Source organism: Lycium barbarum, chromosome 5, assembly GCF_019175385.1.
Source record: "Lycium barbarum isolate Lr01 chromosome 5, ASM1917538v2, whole genome shotgun sequence".
Classification (NCBI taxonomy): Eukaryota; Viridiplantae; Streptophyta; class Magnoliopsida; order Solanales; family Solanaceae; genus Lycium; species Lycium barbarum.
In genome coordinates this window covers 112936005-112949082 of record NC_083341.1, presented here as the reverse complement: position 1 = coordinate 112949082, position 13078 = coordinate 112936005, and the positions used below count along the sequence as shown (strand labels likewise).

At 35.4% G+C, this 13078-nt stretch overlaps 1 protein-coding gene across 1 annotated transcript; it reads left to right on the top strand.

The window, feature by feature from the left end:
- The first annotated feature begins 2406 nt into the window (after window positions 1–2406).
- On the top strand, window positions 2407–10211 carry LOC132641157 (chloroplast sensor kinase, chloroplastic). Its single transcript, XM_060358051.1, has 9 exons — window positions 2407–2908; window positions 5687–5848; window positions 5926–6222; window positions 6741–6806; window positions 6919–6987; window positions 7153–7245; window positions 7674–7867; window positions 8846–9119; window positions 9301–10211. The coding sequence occupies exons 1-9, from the start codon at window positions 2501–2503 to the stop codon at window positions 9553–9555; spliced, it is 1818 nt and encodes a 605-aa protein (XP_060214034.1). The 5' UTR covers window positions 2407–2500; the 3' UTR covers window positions 9556–10211.
- Window positions 10212–13078: the final 2867 nt, after the last annotated feature.

The following is a 13078-nucleotide window of genomic DNA, read 5'->3' as shown; positions in this document are numbered from 1 at the left end:
TCGTATTTGATGTGTTTAGATAGTGTTTGATCTGTTTTATTATTACTTAGGGTGATTTTATGTGTTGTAGCTCTTTTAGAATTGATTTGGAGCATTTTAATGCTAGTTTTGAGTTGCTTTTGGTAATGATTTCTGTGCAGGTGTGGCTGCAGAAAATGCAGGAATTGAATGCAGGAAATTTTCCAGAAAACCGACGGACTCTGGTTTCTGTGCAGGTGTGGCTGCAGAAAATGCAGGAATTGAATGCAGGAAATTTTCCAGAAAACCGACGCAGTCCGTCGGTTTTCTGGAAATTAATTTTGGAAATTTTCCAGAAAATCGACTCAGTCCGTCGGTTTTCTGGAAAATAATTCTGAAATTTTATGAAAAAACCGATGCACTGTGTCAGTTTTGTATTTAAAATAAAAAAATTTAAATAAAAAACTGACGTCGTGCGTCGGTTTTTTCATAAAATATATATTGTTTTTATATAACACAATAAATCAGAAATTTAAAAAATCGACTCTGTCCGTCGGTTTTTTTAATTTTTTTAATTTTTTAAAATTATTGTATAAAACCCGACGGACCACGTAACCGACGCAGTCCGTCGGAAAAAACCGAGGTGGTCCGTCGGTTTTCAAAAAACGAGGCTATGTAAACCGACAGACCGTAAAGGGTCGGTTTCCCGTCGGTTACATTGAAAAACCCGACGCAGTCCGTCGGTTTTCGTCGTCGGTTTTTCCCCTTTTTTTAGTAGTGGGTGGCAACCTCCCTTTGTTTACCATCGCTATTGTTTAAGGCACTTGAAGGCAAATTTGCAATCAAAGTTTCACAATGGCACACTAAACAAATTGATGTGGGGGCTGCGATGGAGCATCAACAACGAAAATGGGCTGCAAAAATAGATCTGATCAGGGCAGTGAGTGAACCCGCATACGTTTGGTTGATGAAGCTCGAAGTTGAAAAATGGACGCTTCATTGTGATGGAGGCAAAAGATGGGGCATGCTCACAACAAACAGCAAAGAGACTTTCCATGGCTTGCTGAAAGCTGCTCGAGGACTACCTGTCACCGTAATGGTGAGAATGGCTTTCAAGCAGGTTGTGGAACGATTTGTTGTTAGGACAAGGCAGGCCAGAGCGATATTAGCCGACGGCGGGACATGGATGCCAAAGCCCTTCAAAAATATGGAGCATTATAGAAAAAAAAAAAGTGAGCATCACCAAATGACCAATTATGACCCAATTCAACATGTGTATGAATTTAGGACGGGTTATTACAATGGTAAAGGTGGAAACGTGCATACCGTTTATGAGGCAACAAGAACATGCACTTGTGGTAAGTGGCAACGTACCACATGTCGTGTTCTCATGCTGTCAAGTGCTTCGAGAGAATGAGAAAAACGGTAAAAAGTTATGTGGCGGGGGAATACAAGGTCCACAGTTACCTTAGAGCATATTCCGGCCAATTCCACCCACTTGGTAATGAAGCTTATTGGCCAAACGAGCTGTTTTCGATGGTTGCTAACAAGGATTACATCAGGAAATTGGGCATTAACTCACGGAGTCGTAGACCCAATCAAATGGATGTTAGTAAAAGAACTTACTCTCGCAAGTGCTCTACATGTAAGCAATATGGCCATGACAAACGTTCGTGTGGGCAACAAGGCCGTGGTAGTACAAGCACATCTCGAAGTTATAGAGCCTCTAGAACTTGAAGATTGTATTGTTATTGTAATTTATTATTGTATTTCTTTGAATTAGTATTGTAATTAAATGGAATGAATTATTTTTTAATTAGTATAAACCTCTCGTATTGGATGAATTATTATTAAATCAAATATTTATATTTGTACATTCAAATATAATAAAACACTTAAATCAAAATCCTATAAATATGACAAGTTTTAAAACTTACTTCAGGGCACTTTAGAACCCCTAAAACGATGATCCAAACGTTCAGGTGGACTTGATGTAATGAGCCGACATTATTGTACGCAAAAAAAGATATTAAGTTTTATATAAAATATTGATATTTTGGGTTTTTGAAACATGACTAATCTTTGCCCAAAGTATGAAAAAAAACGTGATTTGAAAGGTAACACCAAAAAAAAAAAAAAAACAGAAGACCTCCTTCACGCACGAAATTCGTGCGTGAAAGGCCCAAGTTGCATTTTTGCAGTTTGGTCCTTTCACGCACTAATTTAGTGCGTGAAACTTAATAATATATTATTATTTTTTTGCTCTAGTTTGGTTCAATTTTTTTTTTTTTTTTTTGCGCTACAAAAAGTCGCGAATTTATATAGAGTAGTAAAGTAATGTTTAAATTGTATTTCAAAACAATGTAAAAGTGAGGTGTATTCGCTTTAGAAAAATGAAAGAGAAAAAGAGAAGGGAAAAATAAAAATAGAAGTGGTGGCTACTGGCTAGTTGGACCCACAGTAATTAGACCCTCGTGGACCAATTAAACGACGGCATTGGACTATTTTCCTCCCTGCGTGGATCATCATTCATATACAAAAAATGCTGCTCTCTGCATTTCCTGCATTATCCAATCCCACCCCATCCCATCACCACCACCCCACTACCCCTAACCTCCTCTTCTACAAAGCAGCAGCAGCAGTTCACGCTTCTTCACCGAGAGTCCCACCACTCGCTCGCACCAACGCCGCTACCTCCTCTACTACTCTCCGTCACGTGAGCGGCACGTGCTCCGATGACGGAGACAGTGAAGGTATGGTTAAGTCGGCGTCAGCTGTTGTTGCGGCGATACGTAAGGCCTCCACGTCACCGGTGGAGTTCGTACAGAGGATTGAGAAAGACGAAGGGAAGAATAGAGGTTTAGTATTACCCAGTGCTGATTTCCAAAGACTTTGCGTTGAACAATTGCAACTATTTCGACGTATTGTTCATCCTGACTCTCTCCTTTCCGTAAGATACATTTTCCTTTCCTTTGATTTAATGCTTTATTCAGTACTTCTCAGATACGTAAGGGATCATTTGGTAGCCGGTTAGAGTTGTGCAGGTATTATAGTAAATCGTAGATTAATTATGAGGGAAGCTATGTACTAGTTTAGTTATTCATGTATTTTACTTTACCTTCTGTCTTGTATTAAAATAATTACTAATTTTATACATGAATAATTTTTCCTTTTGTTTATTTGTCCTTTCATTAAAAGATAATGGTCAAAAACACACCTAAATTATCACTTTTTCGTGAGTTTCGCGCCCCAACTATCAGTTGTTCCCTTTTCTTATCTGAACTATCCAACACAGATTAAAACAGACCTAGTTGAGTAGATGGTGATAGTTCAGGTAGGAAAAAGGAACATCTAATTGTTAGCCTGATGAACTACTAGATGTGTTTTAATACATAGATGATGATAGTTCAGATAGAAAAAGGGAACAACAAATAGTTGAGATGTGAAACTCGTGAAAAAATGATAGTTCAGGTGTGTTTTTGACCATTAACTCTTTGATTAATGCTTTATTCAATAGTTCAGAGATACGTAATATTATACATTTTGTTTGTTCCTTTATCGAATGAACATTTCTGTATTACATGTTAATTTCATTAGCTTAAGAAGCTTTGTGTTTAGGTCTTTTATTGCTGGTTGTAATGCTTTGGATCATGAATTTAAGCGGTTCTTACCGTACGAAAGTCTACTTGATTTTCTATTCTTGATTAAACTTTTTTCTAAGTAAAGATAATTTTCTACATTTTGTATTTCTATTAAATTTCCCCAGCTTAAGAAGCTTTCTTTGTTCGTCCTCAGCAATATGTACTGCTATAGCCTTTATCGAGTTGATTGTGCATTTTGTTATGTCTCCGCAACAACAACATACCCAGTGTAATCCCCACAAGTGGGGTCTGCAGAAGGTGGTGTGTACGCAACCTTACCCCCACATTTGTGAAGGAAGAGAGGCTGTTTCCGATAGACCCTCGGCTCAAGTAAAGCATATCAAAGACAAGTATGGAAAGGAAATACAGTAGCAAAGAAGTCATGCTAAAAATAAAGGAGAAGAGAACAGTAGCAACAACAAATAATATGGTAACCGAAGCAAAGTAAACAATAGGTAAAAATAAAATCGAAAAATAGGTAAACAACAGGTAAACTAGACAATGCTCATCTACCTACTAACCTTCCTGCACCAATCCTCGACCTCCAAATCCTCCTATCTAGGGTCTCCTACTTCCCGAATTGAGTGCAATAAGGTCTAAGAAAGTAAAGCTTCCAGTTTAGTTTCTGCGCTTGCCTATTAATGCTTGTGCTTTTGTTTGCTCTGCTCTTCGGCGATCACATTTGGTGGTCAGTAGAATATAGTTCACCTTGTTACTCTCTGGACAAAGAACTAGCCTTTTCATTTTTCTTTCAGGTCGAAGTTGATGTGGAAAGTCTAGAGTTGAGCAATATTATAGAACACAACCTGTACTTTTCCTTTTTAAGAAAGTGAACTTCCACCATTAGGCAGTAGGTGATGGTAGTGGAGCTTAAGTGTCTATAGGAACTTCCTTGTTTCTTCCACCATTAGGCTGTACCTGCTGGTAGAGAAGAATGACATGATGCCCTCTTTATATCTGGAGATACCGTAAACCCAAAGACGTCTTTAAATACACTTTTGTAATCTATTACATGATTTTTTTTTTAATTTTTTTTTTTAATTTTTTTTTAGACAAGAAATGTAACATAAATTTTTGGCCTACCCACTGAGATATGACAGCTTATATCTTTCACTGCAACAAATTTCTAAAAATTAGTACTAGCAGACTTATACCCAACTGAGTGAACTCATCACATAGGGCCAATTAGATGAGTTGCTATCAACTAGGTAGTAGTGGTGGATCCATTGATAGCCTAGTAGTGAAGAAATCTCCTGGAACATTTCTAAGGTGAAGTATACTTTTCCTAGGACTACAACCCCTCTTGTGGACATCAACTGGTCCAACATCCGACAACCAGAATTCTCTATTTTCCTTCACTAATAACAGCACCCATGGTTTTGTTCTTTCATTTGCACCGGTGTTCTTGACCCATTAGAAATACTCTAAAAGTATGGACAAACTGGAATCCTCATAAAGGAGTAGTTCAGAAGGTTAGAAAAACCGTGACACTGGATTTTGGGTGCTTAAAAATAAGCTTTTGCATTTTTGGTGTAAAGAAAAGTATATAGATGACACAAAGACTCTCATACAGTTCGTAGAGTCTCTTTAGCTGCTAGTTGAATTTTTGTGTAGCGTTTATTTAGCCTCCTTGTAACTATGGCCTTCACTGGGCTTTTGATTTCAATACAGTTTGTTACCATGTCAAAAAAAGAAGTAGTTTTTGTTCAGAACAGAATAAGTGATTAGATTGAGAGAATAGAGGAATTCTAACCATCTTATTATCCTATAAAAATATAATATAGACGCATCAACTGAAACCAAGTTATTTTATTCTTACTATCAGACTTTGCCTGAACTCTTTGCACCATGTATCATTTGATAACCCTCAAAATCTTCCATGTTTGGTTGGGCTTCATGTGTTGTGAACAGCAGATAATCTTTCCAATATTTTTCTTTAGGATTTTCTAGATGGTAGAAGGCCAAAAACCAAAACCAGATGTATAGAGAAAACTATTGCCCCACTTCCCTGGCTCTTGTGGAGATATAAACTAAAAAGACTTTTTCGTTTTTAGTTACTTCCCTCGTGCTAATCTAGTGAATTGTAGGTTTATGTAAGACCAGCTGGCAGCTATGTAATGGACTGCCTAGAGTTGCGGCGGATTACTTTACATCCACATGCTAATGCAACTGATCTTGTGATTCTAATTGGTAACTTTAGCATTCCAGCGGGCTTAAGAATTGCCGAAGCAGCTCTTTCGAGGAAAGAGGTACATGAATTAATTATTCAAATTTGTTTACACTGAAATATGTCTTTATTGTGTTTGACAAGTCTTGTTCATCTTAGGCAGAGTTACTTCCCGAGCTTGGAGCTGTGGTGTTCCCTATGGTGAAGCACCCGTTTATTGTTGGGTTTTTAGTTGCGGAACTCCCAAGAACTACATGGGATAAGGGAGGGCTTAATGTGAAAGAATGGCCTGCTCAAGAGGAGATTTTTTCTTTGCCTCCTAGCACACATTTGAAATCATTGAATATCCAAACTTCAAGCGACCACTCCTTTGAGATGTTAAAATTTACAGCCGAGCAAAGATTAAATGCAATAAATATTAACCGTTCACTTGCAATGGCTTATGTCATGGATCAGGTAGAATACTGACACGACAAAGGTGCTAAGTATACATGATGTCTAAAAGTCACTGGATTGATCTACCTTCCTCTATGTATAATTATTTCTTCGAAATACGTATTCACTTTAACATCCAAAAACTTGTTATAGTAGCATCTAATAGAACTTAATGAATCTATGTATATGTTTGTTATAACCACGAAAATAAAAAAGAAGGAACCTACTTCATTCAAAGAAATAAAAAAGAAGGAACCAAACTTAAATAGATCCAAAATATCACAAAAGAATGACATACAACAACAACAAAAATCAAGTGAAATCTCACACCGAAAAGAATGACATATATGGCTAAAATGTTGACAATATTACATCCTTCTAACTATTTTGTATTTACTGCCATGAAATGGTTTCTTCTTTGAGCATTTTGTTATATTTTTATTCTTGTTCTCTTTTTTCCAGTCATGCACAGTAGTTTTGTCATAAATCTATCTTCGATATAATTTTGTTCTAAAACTAACTTATTCTACCCTTTTCAGAAAGTAATTCTGCTCCAACAGTCCACCTGGCAAAATAATATCAGGATGAGCAATTTGGTTGAGCAAGTAAGATTTGCATTACAGCTGCACCTATATATGCCAGCAGTTTGAGGTGGTCACAATCTACACTATACAAATTTCAAACATAATCACTTTTTTATGAATCTTTAATGTGCAGATTCGGGGTTCTCTTTCCAGTATTCGAACTTTGAGTAAGATGTTATCTGTTCAGATTAGAAAGAGTGAGGTATGTATCTCAAGAAATTTACATCCCCAATCTTTTCTTTATCCTAGTTCATTTTCTTTTTGCCTCCAAAATAGTTGTTACTTTTAGTGAAATTTCTTTTTTCTATCAGTTACTTTTAATGAATGACTAATCTGCCAATATATCTGCCCATATGACCATATGCAGATTTCATATGACATTGTTCAAGACATTTTGGAGCAAGGTGATTGCTTGAGTGATACTCTTAAGGGACTGCAGGATGCTGTTTCTTTAACAAAGGTACTTCACCAACTGCGCCTCTTCTGTTCTTCTATGTAACTCTGACTGAGAAAGGAAGGAACAAAAATTGAAACAAGCCCCCCCTTTCAGTTTAAAATAGCTATGATTTTCCCGGAAACTTGGAAAGGGTATAAACTTGAGTTATTCAATACTAAGAGTAAGTTGGCAGTTTCAACAGGACCATGTAAGAGGACATAAATTCTCGCCGTGAACTAAAATCTGTCAATTCGGGAGGATATTGGTAATACTAAAAGATTGAACTTATCAAACAGCACTTAGAATAATTGCAATGGATATACGTCCAAGGATTGCTGAAGGCCCATTTACACTTCGGCAGCTTTCTTTGCCTTAGCTTCTGACTTGCCTATAGGTAATTTTGAGAATTACAAAGATAAAATGTTAAATATTATTGGCTATACCTTTTTCAGGCTAATATAATGCACTATAGTGAAGAAACATTGAAAAGGATGCCTAAATCAACTCATCCTGGTCATGAGTCAGTGAGGTCACAGTTATCCAATAACTTATCTGAGAAGCTAGAATCTCTCTCTTCAAAATCCAAGGATCTAGAAATGCCAATGCCACCTCTTGCTCTTGCACCTTTACGCCAGGAAGGAATCAGGTAAACTTTTGTTTCTCGAACTATTCTGTTTTAGAGACCTACGGTCAGGAAAGCTACAAACTGCATTATGTCAGCTTGAAGAAATGCTAACTCATATGACAGCATAGTAACATACTAAATAATTTCAATATTTCCCATTCTCTTTCTCTAGCCATCAACTTCCTAAGATTTTTTGCTTGATGGCTATCCTTCTGCGGTTATGGGACGCTGCAAGATAAAATCTGAGTTAATTTGGCATTGATTAGGAGTTTGGGAAGAGATTTTCTTTTTGCGACCTGTGGTTCTGGTTAAGAGAAAGCCTGCAATCTCTGAGTTGAAGTATTAAAAAACTGGAATAATTTTCTGCATATATTTTATTGAATTCTAATAACTTCCGAAACATAAGGAAATAACTTCCTACTACTATTAGAATGAGAAAATGGTGGAATAACCTCCCCACTGCAAAAAACTGCTATAAGGCAATTGGAAAATAACTATTTTTGTTGTCAGCACTTGTCTTTCTTCAATATTTTCATCATAGCTTTTTCAAACCTGTTCTAAAAACCATTTTTCTTGAGCCGAGGGTTTGTTGGAAACAACCTCTATATCCCACAAAGCTAGGGGTAAGGGTCTGCGTACACCCCACCCTCACCAGACCCCACTTGTGGGACTCAACTGGGTATGTTGTCATTAATTTTTTTGATTTGTAAATTTTCCATGTGTAAACCATTGGTGTAAGAGGGTGTTAACACTTCCCCTTCTGTTTCTCCCGTAAGGTTGCCTAAATTGATGCTTCTTGTATTGCTTACAAATCTCAGAAATACTCACTTAGGCAGCTAAAAATTGTCCTTTTTTTGTTTCTAGTTTGATGCAATATGATGATTTATGGAGTCTTGAATGTTTGATTGCTTGTGGAACAACTCTTTGGTTTTGGACATTGCTAATACTTCCTTCTTCTCCTTTTTTGTCTTTTTTCCTGTTCACCTCTTCCCCGAAAAGACCATGCAATGTTTCTGATGTACTGGTTGATTTGGTGGGGGCAGTGGCGCCTTTAGCAAACGAGCAGCGGAGAGCCGTTTTACTTTCTGAGGTTCCAGGATCTTTACAAGTACCTGTAGAAGAGCCTGCTCTACGGCAGGCATTGGGTAATTTAATCGAGGGTGCTTTATTGCGGATACAAGCTGGTGGGAAGGTTGCAATTGTTGCCACTGGAGCACCTGCAGGGGGCGCTCTTATTATAATTGATGATGATGGCCTTGATATGCACTATATGGTATGTGTCACGAAATCTATTCTATATCATGGTCATTGAGCCAATGCGTGATATTAAGATGATACAATGTGGCACTTCAATGAGAAAAGGAACTTAAAATTTTCATGCAAGGCATTGTCATATCAACTGGTTCGTGTATTTGTTAGAATTGAAGTATTGTCTCCTTTTTTATTTTGTTTAGACACAGATGCACTCTCTAGCACCTTTTGGGGCAGATCTGTTTTCTGAAGATAAGGTAGAGGACAACATGACATGGAACTTTGTGGCTGGGCTAACTGTTTCTCGAGAAATATTGGAGAGTTATGGATGTGTTGTGCGGTTGATCTCACCACGAGTAACAGATGCTGCAATTGGAACTGGAGGAACCCGAATAGAACTCTGGTTTCCCTCTTTATCTGCTTCATCTGTCGTAAATGACCCTTCTCATGAGGTTTAACAATGATTGGGAATTCCACTATCGTTTATCGAGTTGTTGAAAGGACAAGAACATACAACAAATTTCCTGGTTGATCTTTTGTGGATGCTGAGATGGAAAAATTGAAAAGAATATGTACTTTTCTGATTCATTTAGTGACACAAATTTGCCAGATGACCAATTTCTCTCCTACTGGGCCTGAACAATATGTGGAAGGTATAGCGAATGCTACCGGAGAATGTCCTGATAATATTTGGGGTAATCATTCGTTTGGCTTCGTCAAACACTTCCTCCCGCTGGTCAAGCCTTCTACAGAAAAAAACAATGCTTGAAGACTTCTGTATATACTTTAGCATAGTAGTTATTTCCATTTATCAATCTATTATCTGTTGTGTTGCTAAGAAAGATTGTGATTGACTATGAACCGATTGCATGGAAACTGCAGTTTTATAAATCAGTGTACCTCTATAGATGTTCCAGATTGAACTATTTGCATTGCTGGGACTTTTATTGGACAGAAACTAGCCGAAGAGTAAAAACACTTGTGATCATAGTTGCCACAATTTCCCAAAATCCCTTTCCTGCTGCCATGTTTTCCAGCAATGTTCGGTACCAGAGTGAAAATATATCAATGTCTTTAATGTAAATTTTAAATGGCAATAGCCTTTATCAGCTTATTCTGTTTTCTCTAATTTATTTTTCAGAAGTGCTCGATGAAATTTATTTTGGGATACACTCGTATTTTCGCTTCTATGCTTTGACTTTACCTCTTGCATCAGCAGTTTGATAGATAAAAGGAAAGTTTACTTAATTTGGTATGTTACGCAGGTTGAATAGCATAATTATCATACAACAATGTTGGTTTAAAATTATACCCTTTCATCTCCAGATGCTTGCATTTTCTTCACTGTCAGAAATTTGTAGGTTGATTAGCTTTTATATCCGAATAAAATAACGGGTCACGTATTTTACAGTTCTGTATCATATAATTAAACTAGATGGCCTATGCTCGTGCTGCGTACGGGCCCAATACTTTAGATTATAGTGCATTTATGTGTATGTAGTTGTTTTTGAATAGTGATAATATATATATATATATATTATGTTCAAAACACGATTAATATAACATTGTAGTTTGTGCTCCGTATCTAAAATTTTATTATATTAATGTTTGCTATGAACACAAAATCGGCAAATTTATTAATATTTTTTAAAAGAGAAAGACTTGTTTAAAAGGAAACTATTTTCTTCTCTTTGAGATAAAACAATAGCAATATTTAAGCATCAGTTGATACTTTCAATTTTAATTCGATTAATTTAAAGGTGTAAAATACTTATTATTTTTTATCAAATTTTGATTTGGACAATTCTAATTCAAATTATTAAATTAATTTTACATGTTTAAAACGAAACAAAGTAGAAATTGATTTTTTATTTAAACGAAGAAATACTATTTTTTAATTTTTAGTAAATATTCTCGGTTTAGCTCATTTTACTTGTCATGTTGTCTTTTGCATGGTTTTTTAAGAAAACGTCGATTAGAATTATAATTTGACTAATTTACCTTATTCATTATTTGATCTGCATTTGATATATATTTTTTTTACGATATTAATTTATTTTCACATTTATTAGAGTAAGAATAAAAATAAAAGGTAATTAAATTCTATCTTATTTTAAAATATAAATATTTTAAGTATATTTATTTTAGTAAACATAACAAATAAATGACATGGCGGAATAGCAAATACAACAGTTTAATATCTAGATTAGATCTCAGGCTAATATAAAAAAAAATTGTATGGTTTGACTACTTAACCTTTTGAAGAAAAGCAATTTCATGGATTGACACGCACGTGGTAATGAATTCATCATTATTGACTTAATGAGATACATTGAAAATTACATGAATATTGTTTGATTTTTTAATAGGGGGTACACTTTTTTTTTTGGACATTATTAATTTGCACTATTTTTATGCATATACATATATATATATATATATATATATATATATATATATATATATATATATATACTATGTTCAAAACACGATTAATATAACATTGTAGTTTGTATTGCATATCTAAAGTTTTATTATATTAGTGTTTACTACGAATACAAAGTCTGCATATTTTTTTTTACATTATTTTTTTTTAATATGGGGTTCGCTTTTTTTTTTTTTTTTTATATTACTTGATTTTGTTAATATGGGGTCCACTTTTTTTTTACCGTGAGTTTGGAGATGGTGGGATCCACTTTTTTTTTTTTTTTATATATTGCTTGATGTCGTTTAGTATAGGGTGCACTTTTTTTTTTGGACATTATTAGTTTGTACTATTTTTATGCATATTATATATATATATATACTATGTTCAAAACACGATTACTATAACATTGTAGTTTGTGCTCCATATCTAAAACTTTATTACATTAGTGTTTGTTACGAATATAAAGTCTGCACTTTTTTTTTTTAACATTATATTTTTTTTAATATGGGGTTCACATTTTTTTTTTTTTATATTGCTTGATTTTGATAATATGGGATCCACTTTTTTTTTCCTATGAGTTTGGAGATGGAGAGTTCCATTTTTTTTTTATTGCTCGGTGTTATTTAATATGCCCCCCCCCCCCCCCCCCTTTTTTTTTTTAAGGGACAACGGACGACAAAGCATGGGTCTAAACCCATGCTTTATATAGTTTTTTTTTTTTTAATATTGCTTCGTGTTGTTTAGTATGGGGTCCACCCTTTTGGACATTATTAGTTTGCACTATTTTTATGCATATAATAAATATATACTATGTTCAAATACGATTAATATAACATTATAGTTCGTGCTCCGTATCTAAAACTTTATTATATTAGTGTTTGCTATGAATACAAAGTCTGCACTTTTTTTTTTTGACATTGTTTGTTTTTTTAATATGGGTTCACTTTTTTTTTTATATTGCTTGATTTTGTCAATATGGGATACTATATTCTAGGGGTGGGCGTTCGGTTCTTCGGTTCGGTTTTCTCATACTTTGGTTTAGCTATTTCGGTTTCGGTGTTTTGAAAGTGAACACCAAACACCGAACCAAACTAATTCGGTTCGGGTCTTTCGGTTTCGGTTTTTTGAAGTTTGGTTCGGTTCGGTTCGGTTTCGGTTTTTTCAATTCGGTGTTTTCAATTCAAGCTTTCAGCGGCAGCAGCAGTTGCGCAGTTTCAGCAGCAGCAGCAGCAGCAGTTCAGCAGTAGACAACAGCAGACAGTTTTCAATTGAGCAGCAGTTTTCAATTTTCAGTTCAGCAGTTTTCAATTCAGCAGCAGTTTTCAATTTTCAGTTCAGCAATTTTCAGTTTTCAGTTCAGCAGTTTCAGCAGCTCAGCAGTTCAGCATTTTTCAGCAGTTTTCAGCAGCAGTTCAGCATTTTTCAGCAGTTTCAGCAGCAGTATTTTTCAGCAGTTCAGCAGTAACATAATGTGAACCTGAAGCCTTTACGGTGACCAGCAACAAACAACGTACAAGATAAAAACAAGCAACACAAACAACATAACGATAAAA

Bases quoted from the DNA above. Each gene is read 5' to 3' on its own strand.
- LOC132641157 (XM_060358051.1), top strand. From the start codon at position 2,501: ATGCTGCTCTCTGCATTTCCTGCATTATCCAATCCCACCCCATCCCAT. The intron at 6,223-6,740 runs GTAGAATACTGA...TACCCTTTTCAG, and splicing joins TGGCTTATGTCATGGATCAG to AAAGTAATTCTGCTCCAACA. The intron at 6,807-6,918 runs GTAAGATTTGCA...TTTAATGTGCAG, and splicing joins TGAGCAATTTGGTTGAGCAA to ATTCGGGGTTCTCTTTCCAG.